Source organism: Thamnophis sirtalis, unplaced genomic scaffold (genome assembly GCF_051295495.1).
Source record: "Thamnophis sirtalis isolate CommonGarterSnake01/CBP01778 unplaced genomic scaffold, rThaSir2_p1.2 scaffold_8, whole genome shotgun sequence".
NCBI lineage: Eukaryota > Metazoa > Chordata > Lepidosauria > Squamata > Natricidae > Thamnophis > Thamnophis sirtalis.
Window position 1 is genome coordinate 12174882 of NW_028261388.1, and position 23090 is coordinate 12197971.

General features: G+C 44.7%; 1 protein-coding gene across 3 annotated transcripts in view; it reads right to left on the reverse strand.

Annotated features, from left to right (window-relative positions):
• Positions 1–692: 692 nt before the first annotated feature.
• The window catches only part of MRE11 (MRE11 double strand break repair nuclease), a 45505-nt gene continuing 23107 nt past the window's right edge, over positions 693–23090 (reverse strand). For all 3 annotated transcript variants that reach the window (XM_087721107.1, XM_087721105.1, XM_087721106.1), the window contains 9 exons: positions 19275–19378; positions 17293–17466; positions 15742–15804; positions 13726–13936; positions 12125–12208; positions 8518–8576; positions 6256–6317; positions 4790–4868; positions 693–2019 (listed from right to left, as the gene is read on the reverse strand). In XM_087721107.1, coding sequence (XP_087577233.1) covers positions 1981–2019; positions 4790–4868; positions 6256–6317; positions 8518–8576; positions 12125–12208; positions 13726–13936; positions 15742–15804; positions 17293–17466; positions 19275–19378 — 875 coding nt within the window. In that variant the 3' untranslated portion in view covers positions 693–1980. The remainder of the gene's footprint in view (positions 2020–4789; positions 4869–6255; positions 6318–8517; positions 8577–12124; positions 12209–13725; positions 13937–15741; positions 15805–17292; positions 17467–19274; positions 19379–23090) is intronic.

The window sequence follows — 23090 nt, forward strand, 5'->3', positions numbered from 1 at the left end:
TTTCGTTCATTTGTTGATTTAGGTTCTCTCTATCTTGTTTGGATTTGTCTGGAGAACAGGCCATGTTTTATTTCTGCAAAAATATTGAAAATTCAGAAGGGTTCACATTCACTTAAGTACCACTATACATATCTTGCTTCTACAACCAGAGACACTGGTATGGCATTGTTTAGAAAAAATAGTTTTTTTAAAAATTCATTTATACAGTACTGTGGCTGTACTTTACATAAAACTAGTATTACCTAATTAAATTCTCAGAATCAAGGGCAACGAGAGAAAAACAGTTTGGGGAAACCCCGGGAAACTTTAGATCAGAACATGAACATTAACCTTTAAGGAAATGTGGGATGGGAATTCATAAAGGGGACCACAAAGCAACCTATTTATGAGGGGCCCTTGGTGCTCAGAGCTAAGGTGGTTTTCTGCAGATAGTTTCATTACCAAACTAGGTAACATCATTACCTACTTTAGTAATAAAACATCTGCAAGAAAAAAAAACCTCAAAAAGCACCAAGGACTCCTCATTTCAGCCTTGAGCTACAAATAATCTCCTTTTATCAATCTATTCATGCCAACACTCTCACTATCCTGTCTTTTTTCCTAATGCAACATAAATGGCCTCTATTGGTGTGTCTGTGGTAAATACAGTACAACTCAACATTTCTAAAGGTTTGAAACCAATCACAACAAACTTGTCAGAAAACTTTATTCCGTATCACACATTTCCCATCCTTTGTCCAATTTTTCTAGAGTTTGTAGAATACATTTAAAATGTAGTGATCAACAGCGAATGGGCTTTCCGTGGTAAAATACATTGCATTGCACGATATTTCCAAGGCCAACGTGGTTTTACAGCTGCATCTCCTACTAAAGCCCCATATGCAAATTCAGAGTTAGCTTAACCTTAAAGCAATTCTGGGAGTTGAAGTCCACAAGTCTTAAAGTTGCTAAGGTTGGAGACCCCGGCCTTAAAGGATATGTTTTCAAACTGATTTTTCTTTTTGAAACCACTGAGATAAGCAGGGGAGGGAAAAAACAAACAAAGGCCGCTTGAAAGTTTCTCACCATTTTTACCTTCTGAGCATATCAATGAAATTATTGCCAAGTTTACTATTCTGGACACCAGCTCAGTTTCAACTTATTAAACTATAACTAGATCCCTCTGAAAAATCCCAGAAAGGATTTTATATGCACCCCATTATGAGGCGTTACTTTAAAAGTTAAATATATATATATATTGAAACCCTCCCGATTGTAGCTTCTTGTCAAAAGGAATCATGTTTTATAACCGAGCATTTAATTTCACTGACTCCCATCCTCAGTTCTGACTCGGGGCAACGGCCCCTTTGATGGAAGTTGGGAGACTTGTAAAACATGGAATGCAGGAATGGAGTTTGTTCTCTCACCCAACCAGTTCTAATTGATTCCTCTGTAAAATGGGAAAAAAAGACACGGGAGCCCTTTAAAAGGAATGCTATGACACATTTCCTTTGCCTTTTAAGTGTTGGGATGCAGAAACGGCCATCTCCATTCAGGTATATTTATGGTTGTTCTTGAGCAAGGAAGTGACTGAAGATTGGTGACTCCTTGTTGGGAGAAATGAGGGGCCATTTTTCCTGAATTCTCTTTTCTGTCACACGGCTCCAGAATGTCCCTAACTTCATTCACACTCCTGGGCAGATGCTAAGAATCACAAGGTTAAGTAGCAAGAAGACCTCTGTGAAAAACTGCCATCCCTAAGAAGGAATATTCCTTTTCACACATTTCCACTCAAGTGAACTCTGGGTGGTACCATTTAGCTGGACATTGTGGTTGCGTTGCAGATAAGAGTAAGAAGCAGTCTTTTTCAAGGAAGCCACCACTTTCCGGACAATAGCGTAAAATTATGGAGAAGCAGGTGAAAAACATCTTGGATCTCCTTTGCGGAATTTGGAGAAGTAATTTTTGCACTTTCCTTCCTTGCTTTGGCTTCGGAAGTTATCATCTTTTTCTTCTCGAAGTGGAAACAAATAATTCATCCTGTAAATTAAACGACAGCATTTCACTGAGATGTTATATGGTTAAAGAGATTCATCCCCTTTGGATGTGTCATCTGTACCAGTATATGACAATTCAGAGTGGGATCTAAACGTTTTAAAAATTGTTTTGAATTTGGATTCTTCCCAGTCTATCATCTTTTCTCTCTATGAAACATACCAATAGACTTAGACTTATATACCGCTTCACAGTGCTTTATAGAGCCAAAGTGGCGCAGTGGTTAAATGGAGCACTGCAGGCTACTGCTAGATCAGCAGTTCAGCGGTTCAAATCTCACCGGCTCAGGGTTGACTCAGCCTTCCATCCTTCCGAGGTGGGTAAAATGAGGACCCGGATTGTTGGGGGCAATATGCTGACTCTCTGTAAACCGCTTAGAGAGGGCTGAAAGCCCTATGAAGCGGTATATAAGTCTACTGCTATTGCTATTGCTATAACCCTCTCTCTAAGCGATTTACAGAGTCAGCATATTGCTCCCAGCAATCTGCGTCCTCATTTTACCGACCTCAGAAGGATGGAAGGCTGAGTCACCCTTGAGCAGGTGAGGATCAAATAGCAATAGCAATAGCAGTTAGACTTATATACCGCTTCATAGGGCTTTCAGCCCTCTCTAAGCGGTTTACAGAGTCAGCATATCGCCCCCACAGTCTGGGTCCTCATTTCACCCACCTCGGAAGGATGGAAGGCTGAGTCAACCTTGAGCCGGTAAGATTTGAACCGCTGTACTGCAGATAACAGTCAGCTGAAGTGGCCTGCAGTACTGCACCCTAACCACTGCGCCACCTCGGCTCTTCAAACTCCTGGCAGTGAGCAGAGTCAGCCTGCAATACTGCATTCTAACCAGAGGTGGTATTCAGCCGGTTCAGACCAGTTCGCCCGAACCGGTAGCGGTGACCTGTGGGTGGGCCCATCTCCAAAACATCCTACGTAGCCTCATTTTCGATGTCGCGTGCATACTGCACGCACAAGCAAAGCACATGCGGGAAGGTGAAAAGCATGCTCACATCTGCGAACCAATGGAAAACTTATGTGAATCCCACCGCTGATTCTAACCACTGGGTCACCACTATCCCACAGCTACCAGAAATAACTCTTGGCAACAACAGCCAACATTCAATGTTCCCTCCTGCTTTTAGAGATTGATAACTTTCTAATTTTTCTGCCAAAATCAATTGCCTATTATGGTTCTCCTCCTTTCTTCCTAGTTAATTATGTCCAATTCTAACAAATTGCCTGGACAGTCCCTGCAGTTTTCTTGACGGGTTCTTCAGAAGTGCTTGGCCATTGCTGCCTTCCTAGGGCATGCCGGCTGGGGAATTCTGGGAACTGAAGTCCAGACAACTTAAAGTTGCCTAAGTTGAAAAACACAGATTTAGGAATTCCTAGTCTTTGAAGTTACTGCAGGCAGGGCTTTTCACAGAGAACTTACAATACAATAGCAGAGTTGGAAGGGACCTTGGAGGTCTTCTAGTCTAACCCTCTGCCTAGGCAGGAAACCCTATACTGTTTCAGACAAACAGCTATCCAACATCTTCTTAAAGACTTCCAGTGTTGGAGCATTCACAACTTCTGGAAGCAAGCCATTCCAATGATTAATTGTTCTAACTGTCAGGAAATTTCTCATTTGTTCTAAGTTGCGTCTCTCCTTCATTAGTTTCCACCCATTGCTTCTTCTCCTGCCCTCAGATGCCTTGGAGATTAGCTTGACTCCCTCTTCTTTGTGGCAGCCCCCTGATATATTACAACCCTACTATCATGTCTGCCCTAGTCCTTCTTTTCACTAAACTAGACATACCCAGTTCCTGCAACCGTTCTTCATATGTTTTAGCCTCCAGTCCCCTAATCATCTTTGTTGCTCTTCTCTGCACTCTTTCTAGAGTCTCCACAACTTTTCTATATCGTGGTGACCAAAACTGAATGCCGTATTCCACGTGTGGCCTTACCAAGGCATTATAAAGTGGTATCAACACTTCACTTGATCTTGATTCTATCCCTCTGTTGATGCAGCCTAGAACTGTGTTGGCCTTTTTGGCAGCTGCTGCACACGGCTGGCTCAGATTTAAAATTTCAGTAAAATAACTGAATTCAGTGCTGATAGCAAAGCACATGGAAATACATCATGTACCAACATATGACTCAATCTCACATGGAATGGGGTGAGGGGGATCATTTAAAATATGGGCAATGATGTCCCTCCAAAAAATAACTGACTGCTTCTCTATAGATCTAGTTATCCATGGATGTTGCTGCTTCAAAGATTCTGTGCCTTCATGGACAGAGGAAAGAACATACCAAGGTTGGAAACTCTAAGAGACAAAAAAAGAATTTACACAGCTCCGAGGTTTAATGAGGCTGGTGATGGGGTTGACCCTACCTTTTATTACAGAGTTTCTTGTTAAGCTCCTCGTTAGGAGAAAGGAATTGGGAAGAGATGTAAGAAACACTAAATATTGCGCAAACATTTTGCATAAAGGAAGCATGATGGACTGGTGAGATAGCCTAGAGGTGGCGCTCTCGCCTTAGTCAGGAGGGTGAGTTTGATCCTAGGTTGAGGCAGATATTTCTCTCTCTCGGTACACTGAGAATATATCTGCTGATCAAAACTCCACACTGGTGACAGGAAGGGCATCTGGCCATTAAAACACTCTGATAGCTCCATTCAGTTTCCCAGACTCCACCCCGCAAGCGATGATGGGATCGTTAAATGAAAATGATGAATGATTAAAGGAAGCATGATGGAAGAAAGATTTTATACCTCGTCTGATTCAAAGGAAACACCTTTTGATGCTTGGCTCTGAGAGTTCCTCTGGCTTTGCGTTGATGCGGTTGGTAATCTAAGTATTATAAGAAAGAGACGTTATCACTCTTAGTGAAATTGTGTTACTAGAATTCAGCTGTTGGCTGCACGGGTTTCTGAAATGTTGCTAGCCCAGTTTTCAAATGTTGACCCTTATCTCTAAACTCCCCACAGATCAGGGCCACACAATCAGAAATATTGTAGTGTCCCAAAGAAGTGGCAATTCCAATTTATGATGCGTTATGGGTTTGTTCTACATTCTACAGTGAAAGAGAAATTAAGGTAAAAGGTATAGATTCCTCTCGCACATATGTGCTAGTCGTTCCCGACTCTAGGAGGTGGTGCTCATCTCTGTTTCAAAGCCGAAGAGCCAGCACTGTCCGAAGATGTCTCCGTGGTCATGTGGCTGGCATGACTAAAAGCCGTAGGTACACGGAACGCTGTTACCTTCCCACCAAAGTTGTCCCTATTTTTCCACTTGCATTTTCTACGTGCTTTCAAACATGCTAGGTTGGCAGAAGCTGGGACAAGTAACGGGAACTCACTCCGTTACGCGGCGCTAGGGATTCGAATGGCCAACCTTTCTGATTGACAAGCTCAGCATCTTAGCCACTGAGCCACCACGTCCCTTTGTAAAATGATTATGGTTCTTTAAACAAATTTTACTTCGAGGGCTTTGGACTGTGTTTTTGAATCAGAACTTTCATTGAATAAGAGAGATTATTTTTGCAACGTAAGAAAAGTTTCCAAAACAGCTTGTGATAGGGTCACAGTGTGATCTGTACGGTATTCTGCCGGTTCGGACTGGTTCGCCCAAACTGGTAGCAGAAATCGTGGGTGGCCCCGCCCACCCAGGCTCATACGGCGTCCCATTTAGGCCCTTTTCCTGGTTCACCGACAAAAGGGCGAATGACAAAAGCGTGCCCGACTAAACCACGGTGACAAAACCGTGAGTTCTAAAGCATGCTGACAAATGAGCGCTGAAGCAGGCGACAACAGCGCGGCGACAGAAGCGCACTATAAACCTAACCCTAACCTTAACCCTTACCTTAACTTAAATAGTGCTTCTGTTGGCACGCTGTTGTTGCCGCGTTGATGACGTCGCGGTTTTAGCGCTGTGTTTTTGTCGGCGCAGTTTTGTCATGCACGCATTTGTCCGGTCACACCTTTTCCCGCCAAAATCACATGCACGGAGGGCTGTGAACGCGCACTCACATTTGCGAACCGGTACAGAAGGTAAGTGAACACTTCCCCTGGACAAGCCCACAAACATCCGTGGACATGAAACGCTTCTGTTCAAGGAAAAGCATTCCCACTTCGTGCCTGACCTTGTGGGAAGGAGCCATTTCACCCCTTGCTTCTCTAAAGGGACAACCCTCTCATAAACAACCAGCTACAGGTCAAGGTGAAACGGTACTACTCACCTTTGATTTGTAGAGGAAGAGGAGAAAGAAATCTCCACATCAGAATCGTCATCTTCAATCACCTGGAAGAGACAGAGCAAAAAGGCCTAGAAAGCAGCACTTTTAATACAGCTAGTCCTCGATGTACGACCCACAGCCTAGTTCAACATTTCTGTTGCCGAGCGAGACATTTGTTAAGTGAGATTTGCCTCTTCTACATCGTCTCTTGCCGCATTTGTTAAGTGAATCGCCGCAGTGATTAAATTAGGAACACGGCTGTTAAGTGAATCTGGCTACCCCATTGACTTTGCTTGACAGAAGGTCTAAAAAGGTGATCACATGACCCCGGGACACTGAAATCATCATAAATATGAGTCAGTTGCCGAGCGTCTTAAATTTTGAACCACCTGACCATGGGGCTGCTGCAATAAGTTTGAAAAATGCTGTTGTAACTTCAAATGGTCACTAAATGAACCATTGTAAGCCGAGGACTACCTGTATATGCACAAGAAAACATCCCTTGTGTTCTCTTTTACCGGTGGATGATTCTGTCGCTATTTTTTTTTACTGGTTTATGTTGAGCTTATAATTTGATTTGCCTTCTGTTGGGAAAGTGGCACCTGATTTTTTTTTGGGGGGGGGGAACCCTGTCAGCGTTCCAAAATTAAATCAGAGTACAAGGCAAAGTATTGCTCAAAGTTCCAATTTATTAAGAGAGCCATGTTGGCACATCTGGGAAAACCCGAATCTGAAAGCTTCCCGATTTTCCCCAACTAGTTGAAAGTTCAAGATCCTGCCCCCACACCCACAAGTCCATCACATGGTCCAATCTCCCACTGCCATGCTGGCAGTTCCACCCATCCAGTTCCAGTCAGGTCCAAAGAATGACCTTGGTTTTCTAGAAAGAATGTTGTTATGGCTACATAGCATCTAACTCCATACAATCCCCTCCCCCCTCCCCATTTTCCCACAATAGAAAATGCATAGCAGAATAATAGAAAGTGTGGCAGGCCAAAGATTCAAAAGAAAAGATGGCTGCAGGCCTGATATCTCTCTGTTGGGATTCTGAGCTTAGGACTCTGACCGATCGATTATCTATAAGCCTTTGAAAATCTGACCCTCCCATTCACCCCGCTGCACTTCAACGCTGGGCCAGGAAGTTGGATGAGCCTCTCCTGTAATAGCTTGTGGATTTTGAGAATCTTCGTCTCAGGTTTCCTGCACTTGTGCTTTTCTATTTCTCGTATTTGTGAGTTGGGCAGCCATGTAAATTATTTGAATAAAATAAATAAGACGGCACCATGATTTCAAACACATTGGCCCTCTATTGTATCCCAACTGTAACCCTGGTTTACCCAATCCAAAAATCAATATTGTGAGCCTCAAGACTTTTCTGTAATACAACACCTGCCTTCTTTGCAAAGAAAGGTCTTCTGACCCAGCTCCCCAAACACGAAAAACCCTCTGAAGTTAAGTCAAAGACTCCTTGATTAAGAGCGCCGGCAGCCCCGGCAAAAACTTTCTCTCTCACTGCAGGCTAACAAGTCTGTCCAGCAAGGAGATAAATTTGTCTGCCACATCTATTCATCTCCACCCCCTGTCTTTCATCCCCAGAGCTAGGGTGGGGCTTCGTTAGCAGCAGTGGCTCTTCCATCCCAAGGATCGGCCCATAGATTTCCACTGCTCTCCTCTCCTCTGCCTTCTGTGCATCCGAGCGTCAGGCACTGGACCCAGTGGCTGTTCCTTTTCCTCATCAGCCACCTCCAGACCTGGGGACTGTTGACTCTCCATCTGAGGGCTGAGAGATGGCCTAGACTCCGTCTCTCTCTCTCTCTCTCTCTCTCTCTCGCTCTCTCTCTCTCTCTCACTCTCTGCCAGCTCCATTCCCTCTTCCCCCTCGGAGCTCTCAGGTTGCCTTGATGCTGACCCTGACTCCCATGCCTCCTCCTCTTCTGATTCGGCTGGTGCAGGGGCCACAACGAAAGGGTGCACCTTCAACAAAGTCACCTAAAGATGCTTTTGATATCTCAGGGACCTCAGCTATCCCAGGTCTTTCCAGGGAAAGGGGAAGCTAAGCAGATGGACTAAACAAATGCCACACCTCGAGGCTCCACAGAAGACCCTCCCTGTCTGCTACACAGCAAATCAGCTTTACTCAATGGATGTCCTTCAGTTGCACTGAGATGGCAATGTGTAGTATTCCCCAGCCTGCCTGGAAAAGGCTGCATGACACCCAGAGGAAAAAGGGGAACGGCTGAATTTTATCATGAAATAATTACCAACCTCTGAATAATTCTTGACAGACGTCTTTCGGGAGGGCTGCTGTCTGGATGACTTAAAAGCTAGAAAACATCAGGGTAAGAATGCACAGCAATTACGACAAATTGATGAGACTTCGGAATAAACTACTGCTAGCACAAAGCACAAGAGAGTTAAAAACTGTCTGCGAGACCTATAGCACTGTGCAAAAGTTGTAGGCAGGCATGAAAAAAAATGCTGTAAACAAAGAACGCTTTCAGAAATATAAATAATGATTGTTTATTTTTGTCAATTTTCAAAATGCAAAGTGAGCGAACAAAAGAAAAATCTAAATCAAATCAATATTTGGTGTAACCATCCTTTGCCTTCAAAACAGCAGCAATTCTTGCACACCTGCACACAGTTTTTGAAGGAACTCGGCTGGTAGGTTGTTCCAAACATCTTGGAGAACTAACCACAGATCTTCTGTGGATGTTGGCTTTCTCACATCCTTCTCTCTCTTCATGTAATCCCAGACACACTCGATTGAGATCAGGGCTCTGTGGGGGCCATGCCATCCCTTCCAGTACTTCTTGTTCTTCTTTATAGCAATAGCAGTAGACTTATATACCGCTTCATAGGCCTTTCAGGCCTCTCTAAGCGGTTTACAGAGAGTCAGCATATTGCCCCCAACAATCTGGGTCCTCATTTTACCCACCTCAGAAGGATGGAAGGCTGAGTCAACCCTGAGCCGGTGAGATTTGAACCGCTGACCTGCTGATCTAGCAGTAGCCTGCAGTGCTGCATTTAACCACTGCGCCACCTTGGCTCTTTATGCTGAAGATAGTTCTTAATGATGTTGGCTGTATGCTTGGGGTCGTTGTCCTGCTGCAGAATAAATTTGGGGCCAATCATACGCCTCCCTGATGGTATTGCATGATGGATAAGTATCTGCCTGTATTCCTCAGCATTGAGAACACCATTAATCCTGACCAAATCTCCTACTCCATTTGCAGAAATGCAGCCCCAAACGTTCAAGGAACCTCCACCATGCTTCACTGTTGCCTGCAGACACTCATTATTGTACCGTTCTCCAGCCCTTCGACGAACAAACTGCCTTCTGCTACAGCCAAATATTTCAGATTTTGACTCATCAGAGCACCTGCTGCCATTTTTCTGCACCCCAGTTCCTATGTTTTCGTGAATACTTTAGTCGCTTGGCCTTATTCTCACGTCACGAGGTATGGCTTTTTGGCTGCAACTCTTCCATGAAGACCACTTCCGGCCAGACTTCTCCGGACAGTGGATGGGTGTACCTGGGTCCCACTGGTTTCTTCCAGTTCTGTGCTGATGGCACTGCTGGATATCTTCCGATTTCAAAGGGTAATAAGCTTGATGTGTCTTTCATCTGCTGCGCTAAGTTTCCTTGGCCCGTGGCACGACAAAACTGCGCTCCACTAAAGCGCGCCCGATTAAACCGCGTCGCTGACGTCATCAGCAGGGCGACAACAGCGACCGCGGAGAAAAAAGGGCGCTTTAAAAAGTGCTTTGAAAGCAAGCCGATTCAAGTTAAGGTAAGGGTTAGGTCTAGGGTTAGGGTTAGGTTAAGGGTTAGGTTTAGGGTTAAGGGTTAGGGTTAGGTTTAGGGTTAGGTTAAGGGTTAGCGTTAGGTTAAGGGTTAGGTTTAGGTTTAGGTTAAGGGTTAGCGTTAGGTTAAGGGTTAGGTTTAGGGTTAGGTTAAGGGTTAGCGTTAGGTTAAGGGTTAGGTTTAGGTTTAGGGTTAGGTTTAGGGTTGGGTTTAGGGTTAGGTTTAGGGTTAAGTTTAGGGGGGTTAGGTTTAGGTGTTAATTTTAGCTTTATCGTTCACAGCGTGCTTTTTTCGTCGCGCTGTGATGACATCAGCTACGCGGTTTCGTCGAGCGCGCTTTAGTCGAACGCGGTTTTGTGGTGGAACCTCCTTGGCCGACCACTGCGTCTATGATCCTCAACGTTGCCCGTTTCTTTGTGCTTCTTCAAAAGAGCTTGAACAGCACATCTTGAAACCCCAGTCTGCTTTGAAATCTTTGTCTGGAAGAGACCCTGTTGATGCAGTATAACTACCTTGTGTCTTGTTGCTGTGCTCGACCTTGCCATGACATAAAACTGTCTTTCACAACCTCATCTTGGTAGCAGAGTTTGGCTCTTCCTCACCCAGTTTTAAGCCTCCTACACAGCTGTTTCTGTTTCAGTTCATGACTGGGTTTCAACCTACTGTGTGACATTGATGATCATTAGCAATAGCAATAGCAATAGCAATAGCAGTTAGACTTATATGCCGCTTCATAGGGCTTTCAGCCCTCTCTAAGCGGTTTACAGAGTCAGCATATTGCCCCCAACAACAATCTGGGTCCTCATTTTACCCACCTCGGAAGGATGGAAGGCTGAGTCAACCCTGAGCCGGTGAGATTTGAACAGCCGAACTGCAGAACTGCAGTCAGCTGAAGTAGCCTGCAATGCTGCATTTAACCACTGCGCCACCTCGGCTCCTGTTTGGTATAATTGGTTGATCATGCACCTGCCTATAATCCTGCAAAATCCCCGACTTTGTGCAAGTGTACCTATTAAAATTGATGCTGGTTTGAAGGCAAAAGGTGGTCACACCAAATATTGATTTGATGTAGATTCTTCTTTTGTTTGCTCACTTTGCATTTTGAAAATTGACAAAAATAAACAATCATTGTTTATATTTCTGAAAGCATTGTTTACAGCATTTTTTCACGCCTGCCTACAACTTTTGCACAGTACTGTAGTTAAGACATTTATATCCAATTAGCTAAATACTCGTGTTCTGCTACGAAACTATGTGATTGGGCTTAATAAATCGACACTTACAGCTTGAAAATTAAAGAGTAGCTAAGATCGGCCTCTCCTCTCCCCTTCTCTCCCTCAGGATTGCCCCACAGAGACCTCTATCTTATCCCCTTCTCTCCCTCAGGCTTTCCATACAGAAGCCTCTCCTTTCCTATCCCCCTTCTCTCCCTCAAATTGGTTCCACTGATGCTCTCCTATCCTCTTCTCTCCCTCAAGCTTCCCCCGGAGGCCTCTTCTATCTTATCCCTTTCTCTCGCTCAGTCTAACTCATTCGCATCAGAGTATTTTTCAGGTGGGGAGGAGGTTGAGATTGTCTGAACCCCCAACCGCAAGCTGGATGAGTCACGCGCTGCCCATGCCTATGTGGCAGTTAAAACAGATTTCGTCTAACTCCTTAGCATCAGAGCGTGTTAATAATAATATAAGAAATACTGATGATCTGATGGTCATTTCAGAAAAATCCTTTCTTAGCGAGCACCCAGAAGCCAAGAGGAACACACGTGCCAAATTTCAAGTTGGTAGGCTTTACGGTTCTGGAGATTTCGTGATGATGCATAAGTTATATTTCGCTTTTATAGAGAGAGAGATTTAAAGATATGCATAAACAACAACGGTTGATTTGCTTACTGTATTTGGTCGTGTTTCGTTTCAGAACAATTTACTGAATATATCAAAATCTCTTGGGTGGACCTATCAAGCTATACAAATTTAAAGTCTACCTACTGTACTATGTGGACTGGTGTGTTGTATGAACCAAGGAAGCCACTGGCCAGGTGAAATAAAAGCCCGTAAAACAACCTACCATCCAAAATCGACATCGTTTTTGTAGGCGTAGATGCAGGCTTATACGTTCTGTGGCTGCCAGCCTGATCACGGCCGGCACTTCCTATAAAAAATACAACAGAGAGTAAACGTTTACATTTACATCACTTCTTTATCAATTTTTTTTTTAATTTTTTTTCAAAACAAACACAGCACATAAAATCCTCCTTCCTTACATACTGTAGAAAGTGTACCAGTTGGTTACAAAAGGTTTTCGTGCATCTCTTCCACAGTCATCAAGCATAATTCATATTAACTCAAGTATTTTAACTCAAATATTTATACATGTTACCCTTGTACCTTTATTTATATTTGACTATAATTATTTAAATGTCCTTCATCATAAAATATACCAAAATTTAATACATAACCACATACTGGCATTACATTTAATATTTCTAAATCCTCCAATAACACTGAATCCTTATGTCCTGTTCTAGCTAAACATCCATAATATTTAATAACAGACTTTTCTAATCCTCCTTTCCAAATCACTGTTTGCAATTTTCATCTAGTTTCCTTATATTATACTCATATATACGTATATAGGTTGTCATCATTATCCCTCCTTTATTTGACTATATCCTGTATCATAACATTTTACCCCTAATAATCAAAGCTTAACTGTATCTAATTTAATTCTTTTTTATTAACTTTTATATATAATCCAAAAGAATTTCTAATCTTCCTTTCATGGGTACCATTCAATATTCATATCCAATTATTACTTATCATAACACTACACATTGTATACATTATTATCATTATCAATTATTTGTTTAATTATATCTATTATTACTAAATTTCACTAAGTTTAACTAGTTTTAAGTTATATCCTTCCATCTATCAACCTGTATCTTTCCAATAACAAAACAATCTTGTATCTTCTGCCATAGTATTTTAACTCAGATATTTATACATGTTGCCCTTAAACCTCCAATTTTTATTTGGCTATAATTGAACGTCCTTCATCATAAAATATACCCAGATTTAATACATAACCACATACTGGAATTTCATTTAATATTTCTAAAATCCTCCAATAGCACTGAATCCTTATGTCCTATTCTAGCTAGACATCTATAATATTTAATAATTCTTCATCAATTATTAAAAGCCTTTAGGGCGGCGTCCCCAAAATGGTTTGTGTGAGCTGCAATGTCTTTTAAGGACCAACACACAGGACTGGCAATTGGGGGGGGGAGGGCTGCAGACACCGAGCGTTAATGTTCCTGCTTAGACGATATTACTGAGCTCCAAAATTACTTCTTTCGTTTTATGAAAAGAAGTTTTAATTTTGAGAAGCAAGCACCCGATGTTGCATGAAATTGACAAAAAAGTTGTGCGCCTGTCTGTCAGAAGGGGATGAGATCACATGACCCTGGGACACTGCAAACCGACGTAAATGTGCATCAGTTGCCAAGCGTCGGAATTTTTATTCAGTCTGAATCACTTTTTTTAGCGCCATTGTAACTTCAAACGTTCGCTAAATGAACTGTTGTTAAGATGAGGACTATCTGTAAGCCAACTATCAACCACAGCAGCTTTACAGAAACGGCAACAAGATGGACAGAAACTAGCCTCTTCTTCCTCGCTGAGATGCTCCCCTGGTGGAGGGGTTCTGTCCTCTGCCTCTCGCCCGACCTCTCTTTCTACCCAAGCTGGGAGGTAAAGAATCATCCGAATCATCATTGACTCTTTGGTCCAAGGGGACCACATCCATGAGGTCATCGTCACTCATCGTCGAAGTATGACCGGTCGCCTGAGACCTGGCCTTGGCCCTGTTGATAGCCTGAGGGAAAGAGAAGCAGGGTGACAGGGTTCCAAATAGCATCCAAAATTAAATCAGAGTCCAAGGCAAAGGATTCCTCAAAGTTCCAATTTATGAAAAGAGCCTTGTTGGCACATCTGGGACAACCCGAATCTGAAAGCTTCCTGGTTTTCCCATATAGCTGAAAGTTCAAGATCTTGCCCCTATACCCACAAGCCCATCACATAGTCCAATCTCCCACTGCCATGCTGGCAGTTCCACCCATCCAGTTCCAGTCAGGTCCAAAGGTGCAGAGACAAAGGATGACTTGGCTTTCTAGAAAGAATGTTGTTATGGCTACATATCATCTAACTCCGTACAATCCCCCCTCCCATTTCCCCACAATAGAAAATGCATAGAATAGGCAGGATGGCAGGCCAAAGACCCAAAAGAAAAGACAGCTGAAGACCTGACAAGGGAAAGAAACAAAGGAGCATTTTCACTCAAATTCGAAAGCCGGTGATGTCTCTCTTGGATGACTCCGCAGATACTTCCTCCAAGAGAATTGGAGGAGGCTTCAGCTGGGGAAAGCGTGCAGGGGCAGATGGCCAGTGAAGAGGAGAAGCTGGCTTTAGGCACCTGATCCGAGAGCACGCAGGGCAGAGAAAAGGCAGGAGCAATGGAGATCAGCCAGATTACTCAGAACATCCCCCCCCTCCTGGTCCTCAATGGGCTGCACTGAAAAGCTGGCTATTTATTACAGCAGGCAGAGGGAACAACATGTTGCTGGGAACAACATGTTGGTTTTCTAGCTGTTTGTTTGATTGTTGTGCTTAACTGTGTTTGGAGACTTTGAACTTTTCTTGCCAAGTGAGCTCTCATGTTTGAGTAACTTTCAACTGCTTATGGACTACTATCCCATTGCCTTCCTTGTGGACTAATCTTGGCCTGCTTGTGGCTGGGTTTATTTGGGACAGTTCTGATTCTTGGTAAAGGGAATTGCTGGGGAACATTAATAACCTCACTAAACCACAGTTACATGCATGTGTTTGTGTGTGTGTGTGAAAGAAAGAGAGTGGAGCAGCACAAAGCCTATCTCCATGAATGGACTGGAAATTACGAAAGGGGTGGAAGATGATGTTTACTGTTTTAACACATGAGTGGTCTTAAATCTGAAAGGAGGAAAACAAGACAGCAGAACAGCATTTAAAGTTTGGTTTGAAACCAAGGGAACTGTGTGGTCTACATTTCTTTAGAGCAGGGGTGTCAAACTCAAGGCCCGCGGGCCGGATCTGGCTCGCAGGGTGCTTAGATCCGGCCCACAGGACTGCCTTGGAAACAGCAAAGGACCGGCCCGTAGTGCCTCTGCCAGTGAAAACTGAGCTCAGGAGAGGACTGCATGCTCCCAAGCTCCATTTTTACTGGCAGAGGGTTGCAGGAAGTTGAGCTGGCCACGCCCACCCAGGCCACACCCACGTATCAAACACAATCCTGGTGTGGCCCTCAATGAAATCGAGTTTGGCACCCCTGCTGTAGAGAGAGAAGTGAAGCACATCGTGGCGAGGTGGCGCAGTGGTTAGGGTGCAGTGCTGCTGGCCACTTCAACTGACTGTTATCTGCAGTTCGGCGGTTCAAATCTCACCGGCTCAAGGTTGACTCAGCCTTCCATCCTTCCGAAGTGGGTGAAATGAGGACCCAGACTATGGGGGCAATATATGCTGACTCTGTAAACCACTTAGAGAGGGCTGAAAGCCTTATGAAGCAGTATATAAGTCTAACTGCTATTGCTATTGCTATCGTTAGATTAATAGGAGTCTCATCTGATTCCTTCTCAATTTTCGGCCTACCTCACGAACTTCCTCATCCTCTTCCACTGTGTTCTTTTTCTTTGATTCTCTGAAGCGCTGCACCTGTATTGAAATGGAAGAGTCACTGAATATATTCAGATGAAACAAGAGCACATGCTTAATACAGCTTCTTTTCTTGCTGAAATAGAAGGAGGGGGAGAAGGGTAGCTGAAATACAAGTATAGACAGTCCTCAACTAACAACCATTGGTTTAGGGACTGTTCGAAGTCACAACAACACTGAAGAAAGTGACTTATGGCCATTTTTCACACTTAAACGACTGCTGAAGCATTTCTATAGTCATGTGATCAAAAGCCGAACACTTGGCAACTGGCATGTATCTATGACGGTGGCAGTGCCCCGGGGTCATGGGATCACCTTTGGAAACCTTCTGACGAGCGAAGTCAACAGGGAAGCAAGATTCATTTGACAACCATGCTACCTTGTTTCCCTTAAAATAAGACCCCTCTGGATAATACGCCCAATCGGGCTTTTGAGCGCATGCGCTAAAGTAAGTCCTTCCCTGAAAAGAAGCCCTCCCCGAAAATATGGCAACACAGCAGCAGCCACGAGGTGACCATGTTCACCACCTTCTGCACCTCAGAAATAATAAGACCTCCCCGAAAATAAGGCCAAGTGCTTATTTTGGGGGTCAAAAGAAAATAAGACCCGGTCTTATGTTCGGGGAAACACACTAACAACTTAACAACTGAAGTGATCCCCATAACAACTCTGGCAAGAAATGTGGTAAGATGGCGCAAAGCTCACTTGCTTAGCAATGGAAATTTTGGGCTTAATTGTGGTCATAAGTCCAGGACTACCTATATATTCTATAGGAACCATGGTGGCACAGTGGTTAGAGTGCAGTACTGCAGGCTACCTCTGCTGACTGACTGCTGACTGCAATTTGACAGATCAAATCTCACCAGGCTCAAGGTTGACTCAGCCTTCCATCCTTCCGAGGTGGGTGAAATGAGGACCCAGATAGTTGGGGTCAATATACTGTGTAAACTGCTTAGAGAGGGATGTAAAACCACTGTGAAGCCAGCGGTGGGATCCTGCCAGTTTAACAACCAGTCCGGTGATTGTGTGCTTTGTGTGCACGCACCAGCGCCTAACACACACTCTGTGTGCATCCACAGTTTTACCAAAACTTACCTTCCATGTTATTTCTGGGGAGTAACATAGCTGAGGCCCAGCATGAATCAGCTGAGAGGATATAGGTAAGTAAAGTGCGGGGGTTGGCGGGTGGGCCCACCTGATCGTCGGAGCAAACTGATTCGCTACCCAAATGATCGTCGGAGCTACCGGTTTGCCTGAACCAGTCTGAACCGGCTGAATCCCACCCCTGTGTGAAGCGGTATATAAGTCTAAGAGCTATTGCTATTCTGGTACATTATACAAGGATTTGACAATCTGAATGTGGCCAAAAGCAACTCAGATTTAAAAAATGGAAGCAGGTGGTCCAATCACCCCCCTTGCCATGAGGTGACATTCGTAATATTCAATTCCTGATTGTGTCCAGGGAGACTAAGCAATTCCATTACAAACCTCCTCATCGATTTTGGCTTCTTCTGCATCTGTATGCCGCTCCTTCAGAAATCGCTGGGTCTTTTCTAACTGGAACTTCACCAATTCTTCAATAGCGTCCTTCTCTTCCTTGTCCACAAATTCTTGCACGGCTTCCCCCATTCCCCTCTCGGTCAAAAGAGAAAGCTGCACTTTCTTGGAGACACAAACAAACAGCCAGTTTCGGTTGCTTTTATATACTAATCAAACAAAAAGAATGTATGGCTGAAATGAAGACAGGTTTAGTTTTACCTAAGATTTAATTATTTATTTGTTTTAAGAGCCATGGTGGTGCTGTAGTTAAAGGGCGGCATTGCAGGCTAACTCTGCCCACAGCTAGTTCAATCCTGGTTGACTCAGCCTTCCATCCTTCCGAGGTCAGAAAAACAAGGGCCCAAATTGTTGGGGGCAATATACCAACTCTGTAAACTGCTCAGAGAAGGCTGTATAGCACTACAGAGCAATATATAAGTCTAAATCAGGGGTGTCAAACTATATTTCATTGAGGGATGCATCAGGGTTGGGTTGACCTTGGGGCCAAGGTGAGCATGGCCAGGGTGGAGGTGGCCAGCTTGACATCACTCGTGTCGGTGGCGCCTCTGCCGGTGAAAATGGGCTCCGAGATCCGTTTTCGGCTGGGATGGCCTCCTGCAAAAAACAGAGCTTGGGAGGGCTGCGTTTTCACTGGCAGAGGCACTGTGGGCTGGTCCTTCGCTGTTTCCAGGGCTCCCCTGCAGGACAGAACTAAGAATCCCGCAGGCCAGATCTGGCTCCCTTGCCTGAGTTTGACACCCCTGGTCTAAATGCTATTGCTATTAACTTTGGTTGCAATTTAGCTACAAAGAGCTCAACTTGTAACTTCGCTACAAAAAGGTACAAATGTTCTTGTAACTTACCATATTTTTCGGAATAGAAGAGGCATCTTTTTTCCCTCAAAAAAGATGCTGAAAATCTGGGTGTGTCTTATACACTGAATACAGCATTTTTTGCCTCCCGAAACCCTGCCCCCTTCACCAAAATGGCCGTGCATAGCTTTTAGGAGGCTTTCAGAGAGCTCCTGGGGGCTGGGGAGGGCAGAAATGAGCAAAAAATGGGTTGTTTTTTGCTCGGCTTTGCCCCCCCATCCCCCAGGAGCATTCTACAAGCCTACTAAAGGCTATTCATGCCTTTTTTGAAAAAAATGGGCCCATTTTTGCGAAAAATGGGCCATTTTTGGGAGGTTTGCAGAGTGCAAAAACTTTTTTTAAAAATTTGCCTCTTCAAAACCTTGGTGCGTCTTATACTCCGAAAAATATGGTAACTACAAAAGAGCACCTGCTACCAGTCGGTTGGCGTTTGACATCAAGGCATGGTTTCAAATTCCTGTAGTATAGCTAGCTCCAAACTCTGATTGAATTCTAGATGTGCAAGCAAGCCGTATTTGCGTTAGCCAATAGCAATAGCAATAGCTGTTAGACTTATATACCGCTTCATAGGGCTTTCAGCCCTCTCTAAGCGGTTTAGAGTCAGCATATTGCCCCCAACAACAATCTGGGTTCTCATTTTACCCACCTCAGAAGGATGGAAGGCTATGTCAACCCTAAGCCGGTGAGATTTGAACCGCCGAACTGCAGAACTGCAGTCAGCTGAAGTAGCCTGCAGTGCTGCATTTAACCACTGCGCCACCTCAGCTTTCCAAATAATTTTCAAAAAAGTTTCACATCCAGACTGCTTATCCAGATGCAACCTCAAACTGCAAATTGCCAAAAATTTAAATGTAGAAGTCCAATAATGAAATTACAATTGTACAATTAAAGTCCAGTCTAGTGTTTCTGAACCTCGATAGTTTGAAGATGTGTGGACTTCAACTCCCAGAATTCCTCAGCCAGCTCCACACATCTTCAAATTGCCAAGGTTGAGAAACTCTGACCTAGTCTGATGAATATTTTTAAATCTAATCATAAAATACTGATAAATATATTTACCTTCTCTGCTGTTTGGAAATATTGCTTTACTAAATCCTCTACCCGCAGCGTTGTTCCCTCAGCTGCAGGCTTGGGGACCAGTTTTCTGAAGTTAACGTCATCTTCTAAAAACAGAAATAAATAAATACAAAATACATTTTAATACATTTTTTTAAAATACTTGCCATTTTTTTTATGTTGCCTTGTTACATTTGTGTTGCAATTGTGCTGATACATTTTTTAAAAATTGGCTTTCTGCCTGGATGGCTCCCAGAGTGAGCCGATAGAAAGAAAAGGGAAGCAGTATGCTCTCTCCCATATTTGGGCATACCTGGGGTTGTGACACAATACATACCTATTTCCCTGGCTTAGCTGATAAAGGAGGAGAGCCTGTGGCTTAGTGGCTAATATAACTGCCTAATATGTAATACAGCCCAGGTTTGATTCCCAGTAAGGGTATGGCTAGCTGATGAGAGCTAAATAGCTTGAAACAGATCTATACTAGTCTTCCTTTATTTATGTATCAGCACAATTGCAAAACAAACAAACACACACACACACACACACACACACACACACACACACACACACACAAGAGACATTATGATCTCTGGAGGAGGTGTGGGAGGAAGCCAGAGAGAATGCTGTTAAATCAACATCAGACAGCTCAGCGTTATTTCCTGGGGTGGAACAGCCCAAGCTGTGTTCGATAAGGGAGGAAGGAATAGGAGCATCGATTAACATGCCTGATGTAAAAACAACAAAGCTAATCACAGGTGGGAGGTGGGTGGATGGGCCTATCACGCAATGGCTAAATTGATTAACATTGTATAAAGGCAGATATCTCTTTAATGGCTTTTACACTCTGACAATGTTAGCAGTGGCTAACAAAAGCTCAGTGAGCAATATATTTTAAAGTTCTGGAGATCATAATGTCTCTTTCTTTTATAACTACACCTGGAACTCGCATTTTTAGGACAATTCACGATAGATAGATAGATAGATAGATAGATAGATAGATAGATAGATAGATAGATAGATAGATAGATAGATAAGATGTTAGATAGATAGATAGATGATAGATAGATAGATAGATAGATAGATAGATAGATAGATAGATAGATAGATTGATTTCTCATACGATTATTGCCATGGTCATGTGATCAAAATTTAGATGATTGGCAACTGGCATGTATTTATGATGGTTGTTAGTGTCCCGAGGTCATGTGATCACCTTTTGCGACCTTCTGACATGGAAAGTCAAAGGGAAGCCAGACTTAACAACCATGTTACGAACGTAACTGCATTGATTCACTTAACAACCATGGCCAGAAAAGTCGTAAAATGGGGGCAAAACTCACTTAATAACTGTTCCTGCTTGAAGTTTGGGGTTCAATTGCGGTTGTAAGTTGAGGACTACTTGTAATTATACTTATTTTTCAATTCACTCACCCATCCTGGCACACCTAATTTCCCACACAAATAAGAAAAGCCTCTATGGGTAATATTATTTTTCCTAGTGACAATATTTACTACAACAAATTTAGAAATTACCCCGTTTCCCTGAAAATAAGACCTCCTCAGATAATAAGACCAATTGGGCTTTTGAGCGCATGAGCTAAAATAAGCCCTCCCCGAAAATATTGCAACGCAGCAGTAGCCATGAGGTGACGACACTCGCCACTTCCTGCACCTCAAAAAATACTAAAACCTCTCCGAAAATAAGACCAAGCACTTATTTTGGGGGATTAAAAGAAAATAAGACCCTGTCTTATTTTTGGGGAAACTGACCGTTGTCTTACCTGAACGGTCCTTCTATGGGTGCTGCGAAGGGAATCCAATCATGGGTTAACTTAGCCTTCTAGCCTTGAGACTGAGTATGCAAATATCAAAGTTACGCCTCCTCTGACTGGACTTCCGTTTCCTCCCCAGTTCTTATTACGAAGTCCACCGAAGAAGCATTATGTCATCCTCAAAGAAGCCGCAAGTCATCCGGCACTACGGAGTCAAGTCCAGTCAGTAACAAGTCAGAGAGTCACAGTCAAAATGGAGCCCTGACCAGCCGAAGCTGCGGGCGGGTTTGGATTCCCTTCGCAGCACCCATAGAAGGACCGTTCAGGTAAGACAACGGTCATTCTCCTGTGTGCTGCTCCGGGAATCCAATCATGGGATATATCAAAGCAATGAACTCCCAGGGCGGGAGCTAGGCTGGTCAGGCTCCTCCGCAGACGGAAGGACCCTTTGCAACACTCTCCGCCCAAAGGACGCCTCGGCCGAGGCGAAGACATCAATCTTGTAGTGGCGAATAAAAGGCGAGGGGGATGCCCAAGTGGCCGCCCTGCAAATCTCTTCCACAGACGCTTGCGTCGCCCAGGCCGCTGTGGTGGCCGCACTCCTGGTGGAATGAGGAGTGATTCGCCTTGGAACCGGTCTGGAGTGGGTGTCATACGCCAACGCAATGCAAGCTTTCAACCATCGGCCGATGGTGTGGGAGGACACCTTCTGTCCCATTGAAGATGGCTGGAAGGAGACGAACAGGGCCTCCGATCTTCGGAACGACGCCGTGCGCTTCACATAGCGACGAAGAGCCCTGCGCACATCCAGATGGTGCCACTGACGTTCCCGCGGATGAGACGGGTGAGGACAAAAGTCCGGCAGGACAAGTTCTTGAGTTCTGTGAAACAATGAGTTTATCTTTGGAAGAAAGGTCGGATCCAAACGAAGCACTACCTTGTTCGGGTGGAAGATGCAAAGATCCGCACGAACCGAAAGGGCTGCTAGCTCCGACACCCTCCTGGCCGATGTTATGGCCACCAGGAAAGCCGTCTTGAGTGTCAGCAAGCGGAGGCTGATGGAGTGTAGAGGCTCAAAGGGGGCAGCTGTAAGGGCCCTGAGAACCAAGGTCAAATCCCACGTGGGATAACGATGTACCGTCGGCGGTCGTAAGTTGGAAGCACCCTTAAGGAAGGTTCGAACTCGCAAGTGCTGGGATAAGGAGCGGCCTTGGCCACCCCCGACCACCGTTGACAAGGCTGTGACCTGACGGCGAAGTGTGTTTGGTGCCAACCCCTTGTTGAGGCCGGACTGCAAGAAATCCAGAACCTGGGGCACCGAGGCCTTGATGGGATCGACCCCGGTGCGTCGGCACCAGCGGCAGAAGGCCTGCCAGGTAGCTTCGTAAATACGGGTAGTCGACGGGCGACGGGCCGCTTGAATTGTAGAGATGACTTCGTCTGAATAGTGGAGGGCCGCTAGCATCTCCCGCTCACGTGCCACACGGCTAACTGCAACAGCTGAGGGCCCGGGTGCCGGAGAGCCCCTTGGTGGAGCTGAATCTTGTCGTCCGGGATCCTCCAAGGACGCGAAACGGACAGATGGACGAGGTCTGCGTACCAGGGACGTCTGGGCCACATTGGAGCGACCAGCAGCACTTCCGCCTGTTCTGTCAATATCTTCTGAATGACCGACGGAAGGATCGGGAGAGGAGGAAAGGCATAGAGAAGGCCGGCCGGCCAACGGCTGCGTAGAGCGTCTACCCCCTCCGCCCCCGGAGCCTGGTATCGGGAGTAAAACCGGGGAAGTTGTGCGTTGTGCGGGTGAGCGAACAGATCCACCTCGGGCAGGCCGAAGCGGCGAGAGAGCTCCTGGAAGAGAATGGGGTGGAGCTGCCACTCCCCCTGATCCACAGTCGCTCTGCTCAGCCAGTCCGCCTGAGTGTTGGCTTCGCCCGAGATGTGCTCCGCCCGAATCGATGAGAGTCTGGGCTCCGCCCAATGGAACAACCTTTCCGCTTCCAGCATCAGAGCTCTGGACTGCGTTCCCCCTTGGCGGTTGATG